At 40.4% G+C, this 26,138-nt stretch overlaps 1 protein-coding gene across 2 annotated transcripts in view; it reads left to right on the forward strand.

Moving 5' to 3' along the window:
• The first annotated feature begins 965 nt into the window (after nucleotides 1-965).
• COL9A1 (collagen type IX alpha 1 chain) overlaps nucleotides 966-26,138 on the forward strand; it is an 87,416-nt gene continuing 62,243 nt past the window's right edge. Inside the window, exons 1-10 of one of the 2 annotated variants that reach the window (XR_008298533.1) lie at nucleotides 966-1,326; nucleotides 1,866-1,939; nucleotides 3,145-3,222; nucleotides 3,362-3,494; nucleotides 9,583-9,979; nucleotides 22,476-22,559; nucleotides 23,331-23,351; nucleotides 24,848-24,922; nucleotides 25,260-25,295; nucleotides 25,418-25,480. Coding sequence is in view for 1 of the 2 variants with exons in the window: in XM_053222609.1 (XP_053078584.1) it covers nucleotides 1,313-1,326; nucleotides 1,866-1,939; nucleotides 3,145-3,222; nucleotides 3,362-3,494; nucleotides 9,583-9,979; nucleotides 22,476-22,559; nucleotides 23,331-23,351; nucleotides 24,848-24,922; nucleotides 25,260-25,295; nucleotides 25,418-25,480 (975 nt within the window). In the remaining variant the exon portion in view is untranslated. The remainder of the gene's footprint in view (nucleotides 1,327-1,865; nucleotides 1,940-3,144; nucleotides 3,223-3,361; nucleotides 3,495-9,582; nucleotides 9,980-22,475; nucleotides 22,560-23,330; nucleotides 23,352-24,847; nucleotides 24,923-25,259; nucleotides 25,296-25,417; nucleotides 25,481-26,138) is intronic. The other variant, XM_053222609.1, reaches the window with a different exon arrangement.

Here is a 26,138-nt window from a genome sequence, read left to right on the forward strand (position 1 = left end):
GTTTGAAAATTAAAGAAACTTCAAGAAAATAAAACTACTTTATGCTAGACACTGTGACTTATTAAGATCATTGGATCATCGGAGCCTGAAAGTCTGTTTTTGGATTGGACACTGATGCCACCCGGAAGCAGACCATCCTAAGTGGGTGGGGCGGGGGTTCTCTCTTGAAGCACTCAGGTTCTAGAGAGAGGGTGGGTATGTGGGACATGGTGCTGATAAAAACCTTTCTCTTTAGGTCTAGGCTCCTTGTAACATGCTCTCAACTTGTTTATAGAGGATAATATGTTGCGTATTTCCAAGTACATTCTGCTCACCTCTGGTAATTACAGAGTTTAAGAAGCAATAAAAACTAGGGGGCTTGATGTTACATTTTACCAAGATTTCCAGCCATGATGTACAGAGAGCTAGCATGTACTGGGTAACTAATTAGCTGTGCAACTTTGATCAAGTTACAAGTTACTTGATTTTCTGTGCTTCAGTTGTCTTACCTGTAGAACAGGAATAATTTTCATTTTACTTTATAGTGTTAGGAGAATTAAATGTTATCATGCTTCAAGCATTTTCAACATAGGGGGGCAAACAGTGAATGAAGTGTTAGCTATAATGATAATGTTGATGGGGAATAATGATTGTTCCCCTTAGCTAGGCATTAGACTCTCTGCTTTGTTATCTTGTTTAATTCTCAAAAAAAAATTTTTAGGTAACTATTTTCAACCCATTTTCACCTAAGGCAACAGAGTTACAGACAGATTAACTAACTTGCCTCCAGAAATACAACTAGTAAGCTTCAGAACAAACGGAGATTCAAATCTAGGTTGGCTGTGAACCAAGGCTCCCATGAGTTCCCACATCTCTGCTTTCCAGTGAGTCCCTCTTTACCTCAGTCCTCTAAAAGCATTCACTGTATTCCTATAGCAGTTCTAAAAGCTTCCACTGTATTCCTATAGCAGCTTGCCTGAGTTTTTCTGGTGGTTTCTCCACATCCTGACTTTTTTTTCTTTTTAGCAAACTTTCCCTTGCTAATCCCTCCTTCAGTATAACCTTGTTAGTTTTGGGGACACACCCCTGGCTAGGCCTGGGCTTACAGGGCTGCCTCTCCCCACCCCTTCCCTCTGCTGTGGTTTAAAGTGTCACCAGATGCCTCTGGTTCACTCCCTTTGCTTTAAGCCCTTACAAGGGCAGGAGGAACCAAGGCTGGGCACATAACCCATTAGTACTGGGGTGATAGTGAAGGGGTCTTGGGGGAGCACCGACCCCCCTGCAACCCCTTCATCACTGGGACTGTTGGCACAAAAGAAAACCAGTAGGGGAAATGAAGAACTTCTGGTAAGACCGTGACACTGGAAAGAATGGTGGGGAGACTGGGTTGGGGGCCCTTGAAACCAAGGGTCTGTGTTTCTGCAGTGGTGGTAAGATGAGAGGAAGTGAGGGGAGGTGGGAGAGGGGAGAAAGGAAAGCAAGAGAGATGCAGACAGATACAGACAGAGAGAGCCAGGGAAAGACAGATGAGAATGAGGCAGAAAAGAACAAGCATAAGAGATAGGAGAGACAGAAAAAGAAAGAGCTACTAAAGTGAAGAGGGAGGAAAACTAAGATGAAAGAAAACATAGACGAGGAAATAGATATAGAAACAGTGAGACGGGTAGCTATGGAGAAAGTGAGAGAGAAAAAAACAACAGTCTCATGATTGTTTTAGTGTAGGAGCTAGAAACATGAGAATTCATTAAGTCTCTGAAGATTTCAATGTCAAATGGAAAAACTAAACTGTAATGAGATTTGATCACTTACATTACGTTTACCATATTTCAAAATATTTAAGTCTGGAGGGACTCCTGTTTGAGTCATTTTTCTTTTCTCCTCTTCAGGAAAATTCCAGTTTTCTTCTTTGTCTGCAGTTTCCTGGGATCTTGGGCATCTGCAGTTGTCAAGCGTCGCCCAAGTAAGGGTCACAGTTTCTGGATTTTGAAAAAATCACTTGTTTGCAGAAATGATCAGGCAGGGCTGTGGCTTAGAGAGGATGGAATGAAGTATCCATGGTCCTTCACAGCCTCACTCTTCAATCCTGCTTTAGCCATGGTTTACTCCATGGCTGGTTTTATGTGGTCAGTGATGGGTATGGAAGAGAAGTCCTGGCTGCAATCACAGTCAGCAGGAAAGCCAATCTGTGTACTCCAGTGCTTTCCACAGTGCCTACTTGGTTCATATGGTGATTGGTGATGTTGGATGGGCGGACAGATGGATGAATGGATGGATGAATGACCCGGGGTCGCGGGAGGTGTAAAGAGTGTGTTTGATGTACTGGGATGGCTGGGCCAAAACTTGTAGCTGGAAAATGCTTTTTCTGAAGTTTAGGAAGTCACTGTTGTCAGGGTGACAACAGGGTGCTCATCAGGGTGCTGGAGTTAGACAGTCACAAAAAGCCTTCTTAAACAAGCTTTCTCCCTGCAACCTTCTACCTGTGTAAGAAGCATCCAATTTAATTCTAGGATTTCTCATCGAATTAAGCGTTTAATCATTTTCATGGTTCTTTTTTTCTCATTACACTTCCCCATTCTCAGATGCTAACAATAGCCTAGTTGGAATGCTTTTTTGATCTCTTGGAATGAATCTGTAAAATTAAAAGCATCCTATATATTTTATTTTGGATTAGTGAATCCCAAGTCTCCCCCCCAAACTCCTCCTCTATTTAACAAAGATTCTTAAGAACTCCACTCTCCAGAAGTCCCACTGAACGGGCTCAAGGCTGGCTCTGGATTCTCCTAGGAATTCTAAAATTTGTGGTGTTTAAGGAATATTTTCTAGCCCAACGCACGAGAAGTTTTCCAAACAGGCATCTGACACTGTGCCATTCAGAACATTGTGCTGCTCTGGTTCCAAAAGGAACAAATTCCTAATTTCCCCCAAAGGAATACTTTCCCAGTACAGACTACTAAAACAACTTTGCACCTTGCTTCCCTTCCAGGATGAGTTGAAGATGAATGAGTTATAATCCTAGAGACAAAGTAATTAAAGCCAAATACACTATAGGCAAGGTGTTTGGTATACTATTCAACTTTAAATAGTTTTTCAGCTCTTATTATTATTGATCTATTTTCATGATCTCTGTAGGAGCTGGGGTAAGATAACATGCTGTCTCTTTTGCAGGGTTCCCTGTTAATTCAAACTCTAATGGTGGAAATGAACTCTGTCCAAAGGTTAGGATTGGCCAAGATGATTTACCAGGCAAGTAGCCATGTATCATATTGAAAACGCATGCTTTCTACAAACCTACCTGATATATTCTTTTATTTGGGAAGGTTGTGGAAAGGAAAATATAACCGATCTCACTTTAGACTTTTTATTTTGTGTCCCCTTTCTGTAGGGTTTGACTTGATTTCTCAGTTCCAGGTAGATAAAGCAGCATCTAGAAGAGCTATTCAGAGGGTAGTGGGATCAACGGCATTACAAGTGGCTTACAAATTGGGAAATAATGTAGACTTCAGGATTCCAACAAGGTATATAAAAATATTTTATCTAATTATCTGCCTAAAATGCATTTTAAAAAATGAAAAGCTGCCCAATGTTAGAGAATCTTCAATGCTTCTTAGGTTCAATGCTTCTTAGATCATGATTTTTTTTTAAGACGAAGGAATTTATTTACCTATCTTTAGTGTCTAAATATATGAATGCGCTTCATGTTTTCAGTATGTGATTTGCTTTTCATTCCAAGCAGAAAAAAAAAATCACTGGGACCATTATACATTGATTCAGGACATGTTCTTATTACTTTGCTCTCTGTTTTTGTATAATTTGTCTGGTTTTGGCTGAAAGGACCCTCTGTGAAAAGTGCCAGGGGTTAAGCATAAATTTAACTAGGAACCACGGAGTGGTTAGAAGACTCACAATGGTGCTGTTCAAGCATCCTGGTGCTGAAATTGACCACACATCTACTGCCTGGCTCCTGGCAGGAATCAAACAAAAGCAAAACTAGAATAATGACAACTGAAGCAATGGTAGTGATAATAATTTAAAAATCCTCCACTTCATTTACCTCCGTCTCTAGAACTATATTTTTTATCCTTTAAATTATTGATAAGCGTGGTGCTTCAGTTTGTATATGTGTTGAGTCATGCCATTGTTATGAAGGAGCTTTAGGATTTCAGTTTTATATCACCTAAATACCTTATATGTAGTTATCATCATCATTGTATGTTTCAGTGTACTGCAAAAAATTGAAATTAAGATTCCTTTGATAGATGAACAAGAAAATTAAGGCTTTGATAAAAAAATTAAGCTGTAAAAGTAAACAATGATTAGAAGAGTAAAAGAATATTATAAAAGCTCTAAATGTTTATAATAATGAAAATTTTGTTCAAATTAGAATATTCTGATACAGTGCTAGACTGTAGATAGAAATTCATGTCTTCAACATACGAACTGCATTTTATTTTTTTCTAAATATGAGCTACGTTTTATAAAATGACAATAGTGCATTGTATCAACTCTTTCTATAAATTTACTAATTAACATTAAATCTCATCCTGATCACAACCCTGTGGTAAAGACATTATTATCCACATTTGATGAGGGAGGGGAGTGAGCCCAGAAAGCTTAAGGTACTTACGTGAGGTTCCAGGGGTGGGAGATGCTGGAGCCACTGAAATTCAGTCAGAATGGTTCTTCAACCACTACTCCGTACTGATGCTGGAAAATTACTCACAGGGCATGATAACAGATACTGACTTTTTTATTTTTGCTTGTATTTTCTTTGCATGTACACAAGTGCTAGTGTCCTTAAATATCTTTAAAAACATTTTTTTCTTTCTTTAATAAAATAAACGTGATGGAAGACATCCCCCCCTGCCAATGCTGGACCTAATTCTCTCCTCTGTAATTTGAAGTACAATCTGGATGGCCATTAAGTAACTCAAAGTTCAGAGACTGACCAACTTGAAGCCACATAAACACCCACCTCCTACTCATCTTTGCTGTTGCTCTTCTCTAAGTGCTTAGAGCTGTCACTAAATATTTTTTAAAAAAATTTTTAATCTTTTTTAATTTTATTTTTGAGAGAGAGAGTGACACAGAGCGTGAGCGGGGGAGGGCCAGAGAGAGGGAGACACAGAATCAGAAGGAGGCTCCAGGCTCTGAGCTGTCAGCACAGAGCCTGACCTGGGGCTCGAACCACGAACCGTGAGAACATGACCTGAGTTGAAGTTGGTCCCCCAACTGACTGAGCCACCCAGGCGCCCCTGTCACTAAATATTTTTTACAGGATATAACCAATGTCTCATATTCTCTATTTCCTTGACCCCTGCCTCCACAAAGTCTAAAAACTCTGTTTTACTGGTAAAGCTTATTAAAAGTTGAAAAAAGAATTAGGCAGGAAGTAGAAAGAAATAAAAAAGAGAAGGAGGGGAGAGCCAGAGGGCTGAGTCTCAAATAGGTAATAAAGTGTATTTGGGGGCAAATTGCTTACACGGTCTTTGTTTCAGTCCCTTCAGCATAAATTAGGAATAAAAATAACAGTGTCATAGATTTGCCATGAGGAGCAAATTGATAATAAATGGAGAGGGTTGGATAGAGGTTGGCACACAGTGGTATTAGTTGAGTATTTATTCTAACTAGTGGAGAGCACCAGGAGAAAGTGTGTATATGGGAACCTTTTCTCCTTAGTGGATTCTTTCTTTTCAAGCTGCCCTCCTAGTCCTATTCATTCAAAAACCAGATGGCAAGAAAGGCAGGAATTGGAATTGCTCTCAGACCAGGCAGGGAGTAGACTGTCTTGGTTTAAAGGAAATTTCTATGCTGAAGAATATAGGTTCTGAGGGAATGAAAAGAAAACCTTAACAGAATTTGTGTGGGAGGGGAGTAAGAGTATGACATAAAAAACTTATGTGATAGAGTCACAATTTACCTTTATCTTCTCAATATTTTTGGAAGATTATGAGAATAGTTTTTTTTGCTGCTTTTTATTCTTTATTTTATACATAATAGTATCACAGTCTCAACTCAGACTTACAAACATTTTGTGTTTGTTTACCTTAACAAACACAATTCTTACATGGGTTAAGGTCATAAACAAACGCTTCAAGGTCTAAAGCCTTCTTATCTTTTATTTAAACCCATACAGTTCTTCTTTTTAAGGTACTCTGTGCAGATTGTAACATAATGAAATAAATCATTTATAGATCCAGCTTCTTCTACATTATGTATGCTGTCAAGTTTATTTATCGATGTGCATAGCATATTTGCAAGAGCAGAATCTCAGGTGTTCAAAAAAGACAATAGTACAGGCTGCTATATAAATTAGACATGTGAGGACTTTGAAAAGGTCTTAAGTATACATATACATATATATTTTATTAATTTGAACACCGAAAGGAATTTTCTCCTCTTATCATATTGACATTTTGTATTAGCCTGTTTAAAAGATTAATAACATGATAATCTTGATTATACTTGTATACTTACATGAACACACACATATACATAATCTTTGTGTATATGAAGAAAGAGAGCTGATGGATACACTTGATTTAACAATGTGTCTATAAAAGAATTGTTCTTCTAGCAACCTTACTCACAAACTCATTTTTAAAAAAAAGTTTTTGGCATTACCTCACCAAGTCAGAGGTAAATGGGGACATTCTGTTCTAGTCTACCTTCAACATAATCTCTTTCCTCATTAAGCAGGAAAGATGAGATAAAGCATAAATTGGGAGAGATCCCTCAGTCAACCTCATGATATCTTTGCAAAAAAGTCACTTAAACAAGTTACTGCAACTTGTGGAACCAAAGCAAAATAGACTTATTTTATCTAGGGACTGATGAAATTCTATAGCCTTGTTTGGTACATCTGTAAACTAATACATTGGTAAAATACATTTACAAAAATCTAGGAAAAGAATGCTTTACGGAGAGAAGAGGACAAAATATTAAGATTTATCTTCCTTCTGTGAAAGCCTCATACCTCAACAATAACTATATAGGACAAAAAAGAAAAATAAATTCTTTAAGCATCTGGTTAAATCCAGATCATTAAGTAAAAAGAATATGAAAATAACATATTCATAATTTAAATGGATACTTATCAAATTTCGCCATTCTGTGAAACTTTTAAAACTTATCTCCCAACTCCAAATTAATTGAGATCAGTGAAATGAACTGTATAAACTTCTATGCAGTTTTATAATTATACAGTAGGCAATATATTATACTGTCATCAGTAAACCTTAGCCTCTTCTCTAGAAGTTAGTCTGCAGTATGTATATCCTGAAAAATTTATAGTGAAAGGGAAATACATCAAATAGAATCTATATTAAAAGTAAATATCAAAATAGATATGGTAGACATGTTCATTCTGGGGAAATTGTCCTTGCACACACTTTTTATTTCCTTAGCTCCAAACTGAATCTTTTTTAAATGTACATGTTAAAACCTCCTGTATACTTGACAAACATTTAATAAATTGAAAACTTTGCAATAAGTATAGTACATATCACTAGCGATCACTTAAGAATGTGTACTAATAAAGGAATTCGCCCAGTATTATAAATAAAAATTAAAGTCATTTTAGAACACAATAATTAACAGAAGTATTTTGATGCTAAAAGGGTATTCAGATGAAAAACTTCATATTTTTGTTATTTTTATAAAACCAGCTTTTAAAAAAAAGGTGATGAAATTTGTTGACATAGTTGACCCACTTTATTGAAGGTGTGCAAAAATATGTGTAGTAAAGAGTTATGTGTTTGTTCATGCTATTGTAAGGGATGATAAAATTTTATAAAGTCAAAGTAAAGAGAAAATCTTAGCAAGTTGAGTATTTCACCTATTGTTAAACATTCTTGCAACTGAAGAAATTTTTGGTTTAGAAATTCTTGACCCCTAACAACCTATTTTAATGCAACTGGCAAATTAAATCAACATCCACTTAGCTATTTCTTCTTGCCTTTCTCTTTTTTACTTTTCACAAGAGAGGGCTATTTAACAGGAGTCTGACCTGAAGGAAGGTGATTTGGGACTTTGAGTCCTGTCCATAACTCTTCTCAGAAATGTCAAATCTTATTATTTAGCAACCAAAATGAACAGCATCTAGTTTTCCTAGCATTCCTTCCTTACTTAGGAATTTTTCTATACTGAGGAGAAAGGTAGAAAAATACAACCTTAGGGGAGCCCAGGTGGCTCAGTCGGTTAAGTGTCTGACTCTTGCTTTCAGCTTAGGCCATGATCTCAGTTTCATGAGTCCAAGCCCAACATTAGGCTCTGTGCTGAGAGTGGGGAACCTGCTAGGGATTCTCTCTCTCTCTCCCTCTCTATCTACCTCACCTTTGCTCACGCTGTCTCTGTCTCTCTCAAAATAAATAAATAAACTCAAAAAAAAAAAAAAAGAAAACTATAACATTCAAGCCTGTGAGAGATGATGCTTACATTTAATAGGTTCTAATTTTTTAAAATTGCAGCCTTCTGCTTTTAGCAGCTTGGCTTCAACAAAAGAAGATCCAGGTAGTTATTGCTGCTCCAGATCACAGTTTCCACATAGACTGGAGCTGCCTTAGGGACACTGACAGTCTTATGTTGCCATTTAAAGCAATAAAAGTAGGGTCAGGGGTGCCCCGCGTGGCTCGGTCAGTTAAGCATCCGACTTCAGCTCGGGTCATGCCCCGCGTGGCTCGGTCAGTTAAGCATCCGACTTCAGCTCGGGTCATGATCTCATGGTCCATGAGTTAGAGCCCTGCGTGGGGCTCTGTGCTGACAGCTCAGAGCCTGGAGCCTGCTTCGGATACTGTCTCCCTCTCTCTCTATGCACTCTGTCTCTCTATCAGCAATAAATAAACATTTTTAAAAAGCAATAAAAGGAGAAACAATACAGACTTAGTTGTCAGACTGTGGAACAACTGGGCTGGAGTAGAGAATTAAGAACTGGCCACCTTTCCCTTGTCATACATACAGCGACAAGCAACCTGCTGCTACTTTAACGTTATGATTTGAATTCCCTGGAAAAAAGACTAATGTGCTCAGTGTGAAGGCGCTTCTCAAGTCTGCACAGTTACTGATTCTCAGAACGCATATGTGGGTCTAGGATATAATTGTGGAGGGGACTTATGGGAGCAATTATGGACATAACAAATAATCCTAACAACATGCTACATTAAAATAAAAAATTTAAAAGCTGCTTTAATGAAATGGTTTTATTAACTAGTAGAGCTGTTTAGATTCCAAATGATCTCTTCTTTAATTTGTGGAAGAAATGCTGCCAGGAACCTTGCAAGAATATGTTTTTTGGCTGAGATGGAATTGCTGAACAGGAGCTCTTTAGGTAGCATAAATAGTAATACTGTTGGGGGTATGTGGCATTGGGAACCCTCCTTAGCTATGAGGAAGGGTTTGTTTTTTCTAATGTGTATTTTAGGATGGAGCATTAGTGTACATGAATGATGGAGCTTCTGTGAAGTTCATGAAAGAACAAACGGTACACAGTTTTTCACACTGTAGCCTTTCTGTAGGTCTAGAATCTAAAATAGCATAATAAGAGAATATGGTAATATGCATGGGTACAGAAAACAAGAGTTTTATTTACTGTTTTAAAATTTTGCTCAGGCATTTATATCCCAGTGGTCTGCCTGAAGAATACTCCTTTTTAACTACTTTCCGGATGACTGGAAGCACACTTGAAAAGAACTGGAGCATTTGGCAGATTCAGGATTCCTCAGGGAAGGAGCAAGTTGGTGTGAAGATTAATGGCCAAACCAAATCTGTTGCATTTTCATACAAGGGACTGGATGGAAGTCTCCAAACTGCAACCTTTTCAAATTTGCCTTCCTTGTTTGATTCCCAGTGGCATAAGATCATGATCGGTGTGGAAAGGAGTAGTGCTACTCTTTTTGTTGATTGCAACAGGATTGAATCCTTACCTATAAAGCCAAGAGGCCAAATCAGCATTGATGGCTTTGCTGTGCTAGGAAAACTTGTGGATAATCCTCAAGTTTCTGTTCCGGTAAGTATGAAGTCATACACTATGGTAGATTAAAACAAAACTAGATAGCTAAAAACTAACACTTCAGATATCTTTGACAATCATTTGAATGTCTTAAGCAATGAACAGTTATTCGCTTTTTTAAAACGTTTACTTTTGCAAGAAAGAGACAGAGAGAGAGAGTGTGAGGCAGGGGAGGGGCAGAGAGAGAGAGAGAGAGAGAGAGAGAGAATCCCAAGTAGGGCTCAGCACTGTCAATGTGGTATCTGACTCAGGGCTCAATATCACAAACTGTCAGATCCTGACCTGAGCCAAAATCAAGAGTCTGACACTTAACCGACTGAGCCACCCAGGCTCCCCGAGTTATTCATTTTTAAAATTCACTCAAGCACTTACTCAAAAAGCCTTAAGTGCCTGTTTTGAGTAGAGCACATCCCAAATGGAATGGGAAATCAGAGAAAGTCTCAAGGAATTGGTTCCTGGTCTTAAGGGGCTTCAAGTTTACTTGGATGATGTGACATGCCCCCCCTGGAGCTCCCAGAATCCTTCAGAAGCAATGTAAGAGAAGCAAATACTGGTGTGGTACACCCTGTATATAAACAACTAATGAGAATATCAAAGTCAGGTTAAGATGAATGGTGGATTTAGTTAGTCAAGAATTCTGTGCTTCTTTTTAAAAATTTTTTCAAGTTTATTCATTTCTTTTGAGAGAGACAGAGACAGCAAAAGTGGGGGAGGGGCAGAGATAAAGGGAGACAGAGAATCCCAAGCCAGTTTGGGACCGTCAGCACGGAGCCCGACATGGGGTTTGAACTCATGAAACCATGAGATCATGACGTGAGCTGAAACTAAGAGTCAGACACTTAACCGACTGAGCCACCAAGGCACCCCTAGAATTTTGTGCTTCTTGAACACAATGAACCTTGAAATGGAAGGATTTGAACTGGCAAAAATGTATTCAGCTGAGGGAAAGAGCATCAAATGAAAGGGAAGTGGAAAGTAAGTGGGCCCATTCAGAGGTCCGGAGAGCAGCTGGTTTGGATGAAATTTCTATGTGAAAATGTGTGTGTGTGTGTGTGTGTGTGTGTGATGAAGGGAAGGGGGTGGAAGATACTAACTGCAGGGTATGAGAGATAAGGTTAGGAAGCCGTATGGTGTCTGATCAACAAGAATAAAAAGCGTATAGATGGTACAATATTTACTTAGTAAGTCTTGTATGACATAAAAGTAAAGGATTTTAGAGCTCTATTCATGATTTTACTGTAGGCTTCCATGGATATAAAGGTAAGGAATTATATAATGACAGAGTAATTATGCCAACTAATACCATACAGTTCTATCATTTTGAATTGTTAAACTTTTATTGAACAATCCTTTAAAAGGATATTTTATAATATTATTAGAGGGATTTAAAAATACATCTTAGGTGGTAAGTGTTCTCTGGGGGGGAGGAACTAAAGAATTTAGAGCTTAATAAATAAACAAACTGTTGAGGCCAACATTCTCTCTCAATTGGAGCTGTTAAATTCTAGTCACAAAACTCATATCATGGCATGTAGCAGGGGTAGATACAGTGATTCTGAATTGTTTCTGTGTACTTCTCCAAAGAAAAAAAGGTTATCAGGCACTCAGTAATGGAATTGTTCAAATAGCTTATTTTCAAGAGAAGAATTGTGATTAGTGTGAAGGGTAGTGTGAAATTTCTATATTCTGTGATGGACAGGAAGCAATTTGTAACTGCCATATTACCGCTCTGACTTGTAGACACTTGAGAAAGTATTTCTTCAACTAATGAGTTATCACACCTCAAGTGACTGGGTTAAAAAGCCAATGGGACCGCTATCGTGCCATCTTGAAATTTTGTGAAGCAAGATTGTTGCAGTGGTATGAGATTGGGATTAGTTTGCAGGCAACTCCAAATGTCTCCAACACCTGTGTCATTTCTGGACCATGGGTAAGGGTGGGGAGACCTTAAGGTGCTTCTTTACTACAATGAACATCAATCAAGTGCTTGCAAAATTGATTGATTCATTGGCCTTGAATAACATTTCATTTGTTTTTGTAGTCTCAAGTCTTTATTTAAATTTTAGTTAGTTAACATACAGTGTAATAACCGTTTCAGGTGTAGAATTTAGTGATTCATCACCTACATATAACACCCAATGCTCATCACAACCAGTGCCCTCCTTAATGCCTATCACCCATTTAATCCATCCCTTGAAAAACATTTCAAACCATTATAATTCTGGATGCTAGGGTATTATTAAACTCTTTCATTGCCAGAGTGGCAAAGTCTCAATCTTACTCCAGTACATTATAGTCTAGCCAATAATGTTATAGCTGATTGTAGTTTTTCTGCCAAGTGTAGTCTCATATCACAGTGGAGACCAGTTAGGACCAGTTATCCTCTATTTTATTCTGCCATGTGCAGGCACACAACAAAGAACTGGCGGCTGGTATTATATTTTGCTTCTGGTTCACCAAGGAGCTTTTCAAAGTCAGTACACTGTAACCAATGTTAAAAGTAATTGAAACAGGCATGACAATTTTTTTCCTTTACACTGAATTCTGACTTTCCCACAAGGAAAGACAAAAAAGACTTGAACCTAAAGCTTCATTAAAGTTTCATATTTGGTGATCGAGTAGTGGTGGTGGTAATAATAGCTAAAACAGGTCAGAGTTACAGGCCAAAAAAAAAAAAAAATCCTACTTACATCCAAGGACTGACAGTGACAATGTCAAACTCAAACTTGTCACCAAAATGTATTCCTCAATTTTTACTCTATATTAGACAAATAGAAAATTCTATGTAAGAAAAGCCCATTTATGCTTTTTAAGCACCCTGATACCCTTAATATGCCAATTTAAAGTTTCCAAAATGCTTTCATTGCCATTAACCTATTTTATCCTTGCAACAATTTTATAAGATAGCAAGCACAGATAGGATTATCTCCATATCTCAGTTGAAGATGTGACCTCAAGTGGGCTTCTTGACTTGTAAAAAACCATGTTAGGCACAAAATATAATCTACCTATTTTCTGCTGTGCCAACTAACTTTCCTTTGAGAAAAGGAAAAATGCATAACCACATATTGTTCCTTATAAAGCATTTCCTCACTTTCATTTTAGAAAGCATTTGTGATTTGCATAGATTTTTCAGAATTTACTTTGTGGGACGAACAAATAAATGTTTCTTTCTTAAAGAAGGAGGATTGTACAGTATAAAATATGTTCTCAGACATGTACTTGTTTATTAATTTAGTAAACTTTTATCATGTGCCTATATACTGGCTATACAAACTTAAATAAATCATGGATCTTGTCTTCTTCAGTTCAGTCTCTTGAGGGTGATGGGTTGAGATAAGTAAACAATGACAGTACAACATATGATAAGGGCCATGATAGTGAATGGAGAGACACTGGGAAAAAGTTCCTCACTCAGATTAGGCCAGGAGGCATGAGAGTAGACGTCAAGCATATTTACTGTAGAAAGTGATATCTAGAGGAACCCTGGGGATGAATAAGTATTATCCAGGAGAAGACAGAGTCCAGTGTTGTAGGCAAAGAGGCTCCCATTTGGGAATTCTCACACTGATCAATTCTTCCCTTTTCAAATATTATTAGTCTTCCCACACTGCTCCTTACATTTTAAGACTAAGAATAGTCAAATACTCATATAAATCCTCAGACAAAGCCCAAGTGCCCACAACTTGTCCTTAAGCCTTGGTTTTATTCTTGTTTTATGTTTTGATTTCTCACCAACTGACTGAAATCTGAAGTTGCTGGCCATTACTGAAGATCAACAGTGACCACAGGTCCCTCAGAAGACTTAGAGAGTGATGAATAGTAGTATCCATATATTCTGGGTGGTTAAAGTATACTTATAGAGGACCCTTGTCTCCATTTGGAGAGAGCAAATATTCAATATTGATGTCTGAGAAATTTTAAATTAAAGTGAAGTGTGCCCAAAACATAAGAAAACAATTAGGAACACTGTATTTTTCAATTTTTCTCCGTGAAATTAGATTCATTCTGATCTTTGACACTCTGGATTAATTGAATACATTTTTCAGGATCAACACGGGCTTTTCTTTAGTAAATACATCAAAAGCAAACATCCCTTCTAAAGTTATTTACAGATGTCAAAAGGTAGCCTTAAGAACTGCATAACAAAAAATGCAATTGGAAACAACATTTGATGGAGCACAAATGCTAAAAGACTCTTTTATATTGTACTTGCTTGTGATTTCCCCCTATCTATCCTATCTTGTGTCTCTTTCCCTTTTTCTAAATTGGAAAAGGAAACCAATTTCAAGAGGTGTTCATAAAGCTTGCAGTATAGCTGCTCACGTGATCTACAACTCAAACACCTTCTCATCATTCATGGTTATTTAGTGGGCTCAGAGCATTTTATATTTTTTCCCAGCGCACTGCTGTAATACATTGTTAGTTTGATTTTAAAGCAATAAATCCCGTATTTCCTATTCTGCTTTGTGCCCATATTTTAGGATGGTGCCATTTATCCCACTGCAAAGCTCAGTTTCCTGGCAGCATACCATAAAAACATGTTATTTTATGACAGGTTCTTTATTGTTTGTTGTCAGTATGATTGCCTAGGAGAGTTATTTGGTACAGCTCTATTAGAAAACAAAGTTAGCCTTTCTCCCTTTTCAGGGATGTGCACTAGGGGTTTGGGCTTAAGGAAGGATACAAGTTTATGGGGTTTCACAAATACATGATTCAAAACCTTTTTATCTTACCTATGCATATTCAAAATAAACCAAAGTGGAAAATAATCAGAAGATATGATGCCTTTCAAAGTATATTTCAAAAGTGCTGCTCTATGTTATTTTTGTGAAAATCAGAGAGAATGTGACAGCAGATAGGAAGAACTGGCAGAACTAGTGACAGAGAAACTGTCCTTTATTCTGCTCTATGCAATTAAATTATAATAACCCCCACATGCAGAAACAATGGAAGTTTCATAAATGATAACATGGGAAGATCAACTATGAGGTTGTGGATAATATTTTTTTGGTATTTAAGAAATATTGTAGGAAAGTTATGTTTTCAGTGATTTAAGAGATGTATACTATTGCATAACATCTAGACTATTAAGTTTGCTTACTAAATTGTTTTCGACAAGTACATCTTCTACAAATACTCTTTCACTTGTAAGTACGAAATAAATACAAAAGAAATGGTTATGTTAACAATATATATCCATAGGAAATACTTTTTATAACACTTGGGGGTGATTTGACTGGAATACTTTTGAATACTAACTGTGAAGACAATTTTTTGGAGATAAAAACTGCTGTATTATAAACTGTATCAACAATATCAGCTGGATTTTCCACTAGGTGGCGATGAAATGAGGAGTACACAGAAAAAAAAAAATCTGCTAACATAGAAGGAGCCATAATTGGAGGAAGGGACTATGGATAACTAGAATAAAAACTAAATAATGGTCAAACTTGCTTTTAATGGAAAATTGAAAACACTAAAATTTTCTATTGGCCTCAGCTATGCCCATACTGTTGCAGTTTTTAAAAAGTCAGTGCTGTTAGTTTGTCTGTTTCTATTAAAATGTGTGGGCTAAGATCATGAAGAAATCTTTGTTATGTAGCCTGGGTGGTTGTAAGGCAAGAAGCTAATTCAATGGCATTTTTCCTTCTCTTTGTGTTAATCTCTGTGTTTGGTTTCTTTGGTTATAATGTAGTGTCAATAGAATCATGGACTTTCCAAGCTGGAGGAAACTTTGATTGTATCCATTGCAAATCTCTAAATTTACACATGAAGAAATTGAAACCCAGACAGGGGAAAGGGTTTGCCCCCAAGCCATAATCAAATGAGAAGATAAATACTATCAATTCTTAATTCACTGTTTCTTATTCGTCTTATATATTCACTAATTAACATCTGGTAACTATTTGTTAAACATCTCTTAAGTTATAGACAGAAATTAAAGCTCCAATGGAGTTTACATCCATTTGGGGGAGGGGAGATGGACACAAGGGTATAAATGAATAAATGTATAGAATGCTCAGTGTTCATAAATATTATGGACAAAAATGAAGCAGGAAATTGGATGCCTGGGGAGAAGGCCTCATTGACAAAAAAAACATCTTAACAGAAACCTGAAGGGGTTGGGGGTATTAGCATATGGCTCTCTGAGAGAGGAAGGTTCTGGAAAGAGAGAATATGGAGTGAAAAGGAACTGATGTTGGTGTTGTGTGTTATGTTTGAGGAGGGCATGGAGACCAGTGTGGCTGGAATGAGACTGAGACAAGAAGGCAGTAAGCCTGGAGAGGTAACATGATGGAGTGAAGGTGGGGAAATTGCCTTAGCACTTGGCTTACATGCTGTATGAGATGGGAGGGTATCAGATGGTTTTGGATAGATAAGTAACATGTTCTCATCTTTTCAAAGTGTCTCGTTGGCTGCTATTTTGGCAATATAATGTAGGGGGAAAGAAGGACAATACTTAGGGGTACAACAAAAGGAGACCCTTAGAGACTACTGCAATAGCTCAGGCAGGGCTGGTCTTGGTTTGGAATAGGGTAGCAGTGAAGGTGGTGCAGGGTGGTCAGATCCTGACCCTTTTATTTTTCTAAATATTATACACACACACACACACACACACACACACACAGAGAGACGCAGGAGCAGAAAGAGAGGAGGACAGAGGATCTGAAGCAGGCTCTGTGTGGACAGCAGAGAGCCTGATGTGGGGCTCAAACTCAAGGACCAAATGGTGAGATCATGACCTGAGCCGAAGGCAGATGCTTAACCAATTGAGTCACCCAGGTGCCCCAGATCCTGACCCATTTTGAGGGTAAAGTAAACAGAGCTGAAGTGTAAGAGAAAGGAAAATCAAGAGTGACACCAATATTTTTGGAGGGATTAATCAGAAGTATACAGTTGCCATTTATTGAGATGGGAAAGACTATGGGAAACACAGTTATCAGTGAGAATATCGACAGTTGGTTGGGAACATCTAAGTTCAATCAGGATTTTGATCACTATTAGACACCTAAGAGAAGATGCAAGCAGGCAGTTAGGTATGTTCTTCTGGAGTTCAACAGCAGGCCCAGCTGAGAATAGAACTCTAGGAGTTGTCAGCATATATGTGGTATTTATTTAAAGCCATGAAACGAGGAATCACTGAGAGACGAATGCTGCAGAGAAGTCATAGAGCTGGATGGTGAAACAACCAACACTTAGAGGTTGCTGAGATGAGGGAGGTTCAGCCAGAGAGACCAGGAAGAGCAGTGATGTAGGAGAGGACCAGGAGATGGTGGAAAGTCAGGGACTCTGAAAGTCAAGGGAGAACAGAATTTTAAGGAGGATAGAATAGTCAACTCACTCAAGTGCTTGTAGATAGATCAAATAGGATGAGAACTGAGATTTGACCACTGCATCCAGAGACCCACAACAGTGACTTTGTGAAAAGACCCATTGGATTGTTGGGGGTGAAAGCCCAGTTGCAAAGGGTCCAAGAGAGAATGGAAGGGAGAGGAATTGGAGGCAACAAATTTAGACAGCTCTTTTGCGTTTTAACCGGAGGGAAGCAGAAAACCAGATGGCAGCTGAAGGGGGATATGGTATGAGGGGAAGGTTTGTTTTTCTTAAATGGACAGACAGCTCAGGATGCCTCACCATAGTTCAGAGTTTAATACTTCTTTATGTTCTACTAAAGTAGCCTCTTTTTGGCTCCAAGGACTGGGCATTTATGACCACATGAATCCCCTTGAAGTGCCCTTTTAAATTAGGCCACCTTTCTCCATCCATATCCCTGGTGCAGAAAAATCATTGATGACAGTCCTAATTAGCTATCCAATCCTACTCAAATTCCTTAGCTTAGAATTCAACAGAGGAAAAAAAAAATCTAATGTCTATTGTTTGCCACAGTGAGTCTGGTCCCTTCTCTATACATCACTTCCTCCTCTTACTGTCACCTCTTCAGAACTCTGACCTGACCTTTACCCTCCCATCTCTGCTTATGAAAATTGCAACTGCTCTTCAGGGCCTCACTCACATGTTACATGTTATATGATCCCCTTGTTGATGACCTTAGCCATGTTGCACATCAACTGCAATAGTATGTATTGTCAAAAGCAGTTCTGGCCTAGATGCTGCCCTATGTACTCAACATTTTTGTGTCTTTCACAGTCTCTCTCTCAAAGCACATGAATGTGTTATATAAAGATATGTTGGATAAAAAGATGAATAAATTACTACATGCCAGGTCTGCTAACTCTATGTTTACTGCTCTTTCCTTTCACTGTTCTGCCTTTGCCCTTGGTGTGATTCAAATGACTGTCACCTACTCATATTTAATGACAATTCCTAGCACTGTGTCTGGAACTGCATGGCCTAGTCTACAGACAGTTGGGGAAATTTCTGATTTCGAAGCAACTCAGAACCTCCTGCTTAGCAACTAGGAAGCTTCGCTTGGAGGAGGTCCCTTATGATGGTAGAAACCAAATTTTGGTTGTAAACTGAAAAGAAAAATGAGATCTCAGAAGTCAAGTATTGCTTTAAATCTTTGTTGCCATTGAATAGATGAAAGCTTAAAGAAATATTTCTCCTGTTAAAAAAACTTTATCTTTGAAGAGCTAGTTTTTAGGGTATTTTGTACTTGTAAAGTTTAATCATAATTCAGTATGTAAAAAATCAAGCCTTGTGCCATTCTCATTAATTTCAAATCAAGTTCTATAGTTTGTCATTAGAATTCTCTTAGGAGGAAAAGGTAGTTGTTTGCTATTAGTTTTTGCTTAATTTTTATGAAGAGCTTAAATACGTTAGTAATCTTTCTCAACAACCTAGGAAAATAAGTAGAAATCACTAGCACTATTAAAAGAACAGAGAGTTGGGGCCAAAATTCCTTGTGTTTTTTTTGTTTTTAAGTTTTTTATGCTTATTTATTTTTGAGAGAGAGAGAAAAAGAGAGAGAGAGAGAGAGAGAGAGAGAGAGAGAGAGAGAGAGAGAGAGGACATGAGCAGAGGAGGGGCAGACACAGAATCAGAGGCAGGCTCCAGGCTCCAAGCTGTCAGCACAGAGCCCAATGAGGGGCTCAAACTCATGAAACGTGAGATCACGACCTGAGCCAAAGTTGGATGCATAACTGACTGAGGCACCCAGGTGCCTCCAAAATTCCTTGTTTTAACATGTTGTCTGCTGGGCACTACTCATAAGCATTTTATGTTGAGAAGGATGAATTATGGTAGGGCATTTATGTTCTGTTTAACAGATTAAAAAAACCACCCTTCTTATTTCTCAACTTGTATTTTTCTCAAGTCTTAAAAACTGTAAACTCATTAGGGAGAGGAGAATATCTTTGATTTTCCCTAGAATGTTTCCCTAGTGCATGCTTTATATTTGGACTTCAAAAATGTTGACTGAAAGACTAAATTAAAATATTCGTCACATATACTTTGTCAGTGGGTATTCAAAGACAAGAATGATTCCAGGTATGAAAATGAGAAACGTGTGGAAATCAGCATTTTAGATGTGTAATGTAAGTGACTTTTAGTAAGGAACTCTGCCAATCTTCCTTCAAAATAATTAACATGCAAATTGGAATTCATATTTCATGCCAAAAAATGGTTGTTGTAAAGATGATTATTAGTGTGTGGGTGGTGTTTATGTGGCTGCACAGATGTGTTCAGAAACCTCTGATCTATGTGGCACTCTGAACAACGCAGCCTGTATTCACAGATGAATTATCGTTCACTCCCCTATTATCCTGTGCCACAATTGCATCTTGCATATTTAAACAGGTGTACCAATTTATCCAGAGAATTACATTTTTGAGAAACCAGCTTAATGAATTACTTTGCATTTTTAATAAGTAACATTAATGAACTATCTAAACAAAGGATATACATTTCCTGGTTAGCCATATAATTAAAGTTTCTCAGGGTGATTAAGTTATGAATTATTTTGAGAATCAAAATATCACACATATACAATGCATGCCTTATGCGAGTTACTAATTCACAAAGGACTATGTGAATAAAAGTATTTGAATGGTCTTTCTTATTTTGAGACTTAGGGAGGGGAGAGACACCTTTTCTTATTCTGGTAATATTTTTATCTAATCATTGAACAAAAAGAATTATAATCTTTTTTCCTATTTGATATTTTATTATACACATGAATATGTAACTGCATATAGCAATAATTGTCAGTTTTTGGAGAACCATTAGAAATTTGCTTCTGGATGTATTTCCATAACAAGCAAATAGGGAGAGGTCTGACTTCTTATGGAAGTTTCTTAGTCTTGTTCTGAAGTTTTCTACTAGATATTGGAAATAAGCTTACAAAGTTTTGATTTGTAGATCACTCTTCTTTTCTATTCATCTTTAAATTTTTTTAAATGTTTTTATTTATTTTTGAGACAGAGACAGAATGTGAGTGGGTTAGGGGCAGAGAGACAGGGGGACACAAAAGCAGAAGCAGGCTCCAGGCTCTGAGCTGTCAGCATAGAGCCTGATGTGGGGCTTGAACTCACGAGCTGTGAGATCATGACCTGAGCCGAAGTTGGACGCTCAACCGACTGAGCCACCCAGATGCCCCTATTCATCTTTAATATGAATGTTCAATCACCAAATTCCTTGGTTATTGGCTTAGAAAATTATGGCTTTTTCTGGAGTTGGGATATATTCTTGGGGGAGGATAAGAAGCGGGTTGGAGAAGGCCCTTATTTTACAGTCAGGCACATTTGGAATGCTAGCTCTGTCTTTTACTAGCTGTGTGACCCGTGGCAAATGATTTAACCTCTCTGCCTCACTTTACTCATGTGTGAACGGCTTCAAAGAGTTGTTTGAGGCACAGCTAGGTATTTTAGTAGTCATTAAGGCAAATGTTGTTCCATTCTTTCTTTTATCTATTAAAATTTCTACTGCAGTTTAGAACAAAATCAAAATAAAATGATCCCAAACGGATAAGACTAATCTAATAAAAATAAAGTATTTGATTCAAGTGATTTTCTTAACTGTAAGATAATTGTGTGGCTTGGAAAGCAGTTCCTTTGAAGGATGTCAGTAAACTATTGTTAAAATAATTCATACTATGAATACACAGATATTTTTCATACTACTTGTAGAGAACTTTCCGTCTTAAAATATGCCTTGGTTTAGCTCTCACTTTCTTTTCATTCCACGTACCTCATTTTTCCAGATATCCATATTTTCTGGAGAAAAGCTATGGTAGGGTTGAGAGGACAGTTAGAATCATCTAACAAGAGGTGCAGGAATCTGAAAGCTTAATGTCTTACTTTTACCACTCTATAAAATGGAAAACTTCCTTTTGTTTAACTTTCCCTTCCTTATGGGTAAGAAGGGTGGACTTCATCCTTCATCCTTTCCAATTCTGATCTTCCATTCAGTACTTCAACTCTGGATCCTTCTGTAACAGTGGAAAAAAATTATCTAATTTAATGCTAGATCCAGTAGATCTAGAGTCCATTTGGCAGGTGGGATGGAGTGTAAATCACTACTGGATGAAAGAAAAGAGATAATGTTTTAGATTTGGGACCCTGATACTTAACTAGGCATTTGCATAAAGCCAGGAGAATCAACTGACCAAGAAATATGGATCTGAGATGACTAGCAAAGAGCTTCCTCAATCTAAGAAGACGGGCCAGCATGATGCCATGATGCATGGTGGTGTACATCTTTTTTTTTTTTTTTTTTTTTTTTTTTTTACCTTGTCACCCGAGGCCTTCAGCTTCAGACCTGGTCACTCTTCCATTGTTCTGTTTCTCTCCTGCTCCCTTCTTATTTCTCCCTTAACACCTGCTAAAATGTAAGAACTTGTCAGGGCACATTTGACATAACACCAAATGTCTTCTATTATCTTGTTTTTCCCCTGAGTTCTAGATTTCCCTCTCAATTCCTCCATTTCCAGTCCTTCCAATTTCCATTTCAAGCTGTGAGTACTCCCTGGAGAATTTATTCTGTAGCATGCAAATTTTTTCTAGGACTGGATTTTCTTTCCTTTTCTTTCATCCTGGGTGCCACCTCTTTGGCTGTCTCCGTCTCTAATCTTCTCCCGTGTAAACGCTTAGCCCATGTGTGCTGTGTCACTCAGTAGGCCTGGGTTCCAGTCCAGACCCTCACACAGGCTTCTGACTTGGACAGTTCTTTGTTCTCTCAAAGCCTCATGTGAATAGAAAATCTACATCTTGAGGATGTGGTAAGGACAGAAATGGAAATTCAATGCCAGAGGGCTCTTTCCTGCCTAAGGCTATGCTGGAGTAATGCTGGAGTATTGCAGAGCTACTGACATCTACATTCAATAATCTGAGAAATTTGGGAAGAGCTTCCAACCCATTTCCATCAGAAAATCTGTATTCAGGGAATAAGACTACTGGTCCACTGAGGTGAACCAGTCCAAGCTGGTCTCCACCCATTTAACAGTCGGACCACACTTACAAACTTCTCTCTCTCTTAAATGACCTGCTTGTGTCCTCCAAGAGAATGTGAACTGTATGCTGTCTTTCTCCAGTTTGAACTTCAGTGGATGCTGATCCACTGTGACCCACTACGCCCGAGGAGAGAAACCTGCCATGAACTGCCAGCTAGGATAACTGTGAGTCATTTGACCACCTGCAAAGGTCACTGCCACCCAGGCTACCTCTCACCACCTCCTCAAACACCCCACCTCCTCATTCTTTTTCTAAAGAGTTCAGGCTTTACTATACAGACCAGATAAATTTCAAGGAAGCACAGGTCCCACCCACAGCCTGGCAAGTACAAACTACCTCGGGGGTGTCTGGTTCTACTTTTGGTGGCTTACGACCCTCACTCCTCCTCCCCAAACACCTTTCCAAGAACCCTTGAGGTCCGTTCGCTGCCCACAGTGGACCGGGAGAGACTACACTTGGGCAGACCCGCAGAGGCAGAGACAGAGGCAGAGGCACGCGTTCAGGCCTTGCCAGTGAGGCGGCGGGGAAAGGGTTAAGGGGGACTGTTGTCATTCTATCCGTCCTCCAGCCGCAAGCTCTCCTCCAATCCCCAGGACCCTCTCCACAGCCATTCATAAACAGGAGTAAAGTACGCCACCCGGGCCAGGCACCTTAGCAAAGACTACTCCTGGGGGCGCTTTTTTTGTGTGTGGGGGGAGAAGTGCCACTTAATGCGTGTGACGGGTCCGGAAGCCTAGCGGGGCGGCAGGAGACAAAGTCCGTGCAGGGGACTAGCAGAGGGTGGCGGGCATGGCCTGGACAGCAAGGGATCGAGGGGTCCTAGGACTGCCACTGCTGCTGTCTGGGCTCTGCTTGTGCTTGGCTCAAGTAAGTTGTGTGCGAGTTTGGGGGGTGGGGAGAGCCTTCTCACTTTCTCCCGGTCTTTTCCTCTCCAGGTCATCGAGACCACCGACCAGGTAAGCGGAGGGCGAGATGTGTTTGCAATTTTCAAGTGCACGCAGGGAAAAGTGGAGGAGCAGCCGTCGCGGGAGGTGTGGGGAAGGCGCAGAGCTTTCCCTGGGCTCTGCAGCCGCGTTTTTCCCGCAGCCTTGAGCACCTGCAGCGAGTACCTTCGGAGTCGGGGACCCTAATGACCCTCCGGTCATCTAGGAAAGGCGTCTCCTCCTCGACTGGGCCCCAACACTGCAAACAGAAGCTCTGAAGGCCATGACTTGAGACCGGGGTTTAATTGTTAGCCTGGCTGCTTCTTAATTCCCCCACCCCGCCCCTCTAGGACGCAGTCAAGGGCAGGCCTTGCTGGAGAAGGCGGGAATTCAGGCTAGCTGCGCTAAAGCTCCCTCTCCCGCTCCACCAGCCGGTGGTGGCAGCACTAAACCGCGAGTCCTGCTAGCGGTGCCCGCCGCTCTGGGATTGGAACCGAGCGGCCATGGCTGGCATCAGTCAAAATTTCAGCAATTTCCCGAAGGCTCTGGCATCTCCTCCCTCCCGCCGGGAGAGGACCAGGCGGGGGCGGGTGAGCCCAGCCGAGGTTTGAGGTTTCACTTACAAAGACCCCATTGTAACCTGTCTGGTCATTGGAGTTTAGAAAAACAAAGTTTTCCTTGATGAAAGAAGCTCCCCCCTCCCACACTTTCTTATTCTTTTAAATTAGAAGAGAAAAAAAAATTCCCACATTCCCTAAGCTACATGCTCATACTATTTTCAGAAGCCAGTATTCCCTCTAGCACTATCAAAGCTTAGCTGTTTGCAAGCTGTTTAGCGTCAGTCTCAAAGTTGGTGTAATTTTAAAGCAAGGTGCAATGACCTTATGCAAGAACAGTGTCACTGCAGGTAAATCTGAAATGAGGCCAGGCCCTCCCTGGGTTTCAATGCTCTTTTGCCCCACTCCTCCCCAGTTTTCCTCTAGTATTTCCCCCCCTCCCCCCCCCCCCCCCCCCCCGATTTTCACTGGAAGTAGAAAGATTTACAAAACGATCCGGTTTTGTAAACAAGGATCAAAGAAATCTGTCTGAGGTGGAGCGCCTCCATTTTGGGCAGTTCATTTTGGCCAAAACACTGACTCTCAATTACTAACCAAATCGAAGTATTGAATGACCACCATTTTCATTACTGCATCCCTTAAAAAAAAAAGGCGTCAGGCCTTCCCTTCTTCAAGACCCCCTTTTGGTTTAATTTTAATGCGCTCTGTTGGGGTGAGGCCCTGTGACCCCAATGCCCACCTTAGGGCCTGCATCTTGCTCTAACCACACCATTAAGCCTCATTCAGAACGTGGTGGAACCAGAGAAACCTGCGGTCGCTTGGGAATTTCATACATGTTTACCAGGTTTCAAAACTCCCTGCTCCAATGGGAAGTGTCCTTACCGCGTGGAGGTGGGGGCCTCAGAACATTGCATTCAGTTTCTCCTTGTTGCCCAACGTGCTCCATTAACCTGTATATGCTGTTTTTGTCAGAGAGGTCCCCCAGGCCAGCAGGGTCCCCCCGGGCCTCCGGGCCCCCCTGGAGTTCCGGGCATCGATGGCATCGACGTAAGTTTCTATTTCCAGTTCTCTGTTCCTCCAGTCCTGCCTTTTCCTACCCTTTCTCCAGCGGGATGGGTTTATTTTTGACAGGGCTAGATGCCCACCACCTAAAGGCGGGATAGGACTAGAGTGAGAGCTGGGGTTGGATCCTAGAAGCCTGGAAATTTTCAGAGGGATGAGGTAGACATGCTCAGTTGTCCCCGTTGGTCAAGAATCTCCACCATTTAGCTTTACCCTGTCCCCGTCCCCGATTTGTGCGGTGAACACGTGTGGGAGTCTCCCCGCGGGCTCCCTAGCGCCTCCCACTCATGGACTACTCTTACCTTTTCTCCTACCCCTCTAGGGTGACCGAGGTCCAAAGGGTCCCCCGGGCCCCCCGGTAAGTTAATCAGCGCATTCGCGCTTCCTTTCCTTCCTTTAGACGTGGTTTGCACCACGTGAGCCCCAAGAGTCCCAACTTTGTATCTTTCTCACTCACTGCCTCGCCCGCTCCCCGCTCAGGGTCCTGCTGGAGAACCGGGCAAGCCAGGAGCTCCGGGCAAGCCAGGCACTCCGGGCGCGGACGTGAGTAGGCGTGGGTGCACGGGAGCGCGCGCAGTCCGGGACACGCGCGCGCGGGGTGGGGGGGGGGGTGGTGCAGGGGAGGGAGGGAGCAACGTAGAGATACGCCGGAGGGGTGCAGACTGCGGGAGTCCACGCGGGAACAGGGCTGCGGCCCCGAACTGGGCCTTGTACTCCATGCAGCTTCGGCAAAGGGTCCTGAGAGGGTGGAGCTACCTCGCGGCACCCTGGGTTGAGCCTGCAGGCGGGGGCAGTACCGGCTCTCAGAAAACGCCCGAGGGTCCGCTTCCCTGCTCACCCGCCTGCTCGCTTAGCCCCACTTCCGGCACAGGGGGTGCTGGAGGGGGTAGAGTCTTACCGGCTCTGCGGGGGCTTCTTTGCCAGGCACTAACTAGATTAATTTAGAAAAGGACCTGCAGGCCGGGAAGGGGTAGAGTACTCCTAAGTGCTAAGGAAGAGGAGAAAAAAGAGGGGAAGTCCTGGAGTGGGAATGTGGGAGAGGGGCAGAGGCAGGGAAATGGCCAGCACACATAGAATAGGCAATTCAAAACTCGTTTTCCCTCTTTGTTTTCTTGACTGGCATCACTGACGGAAACAAATTCAGTATAGGGTTGCTTGAAAACTGGGAACCAGCAACCTTTCTCCAATTTACCCACCTCCA

Source organism: Acinonyx jubatus, chromosome B2 (assembly GCF_027475565.1).
Source record: "Acinonyx jubatus isolate Ajub_Pintada_27869175 chromosome B2, VMU_Ajub_asm_v1.0, whole genome shotgun sequence".
In the NCBI taxonomy this organism is placed as follows: Eukaryota; Metazoa; Chordata; class Mammalia; order Carnivora; family Felidae; genus Acinonyx; species Acinonyx jubatus.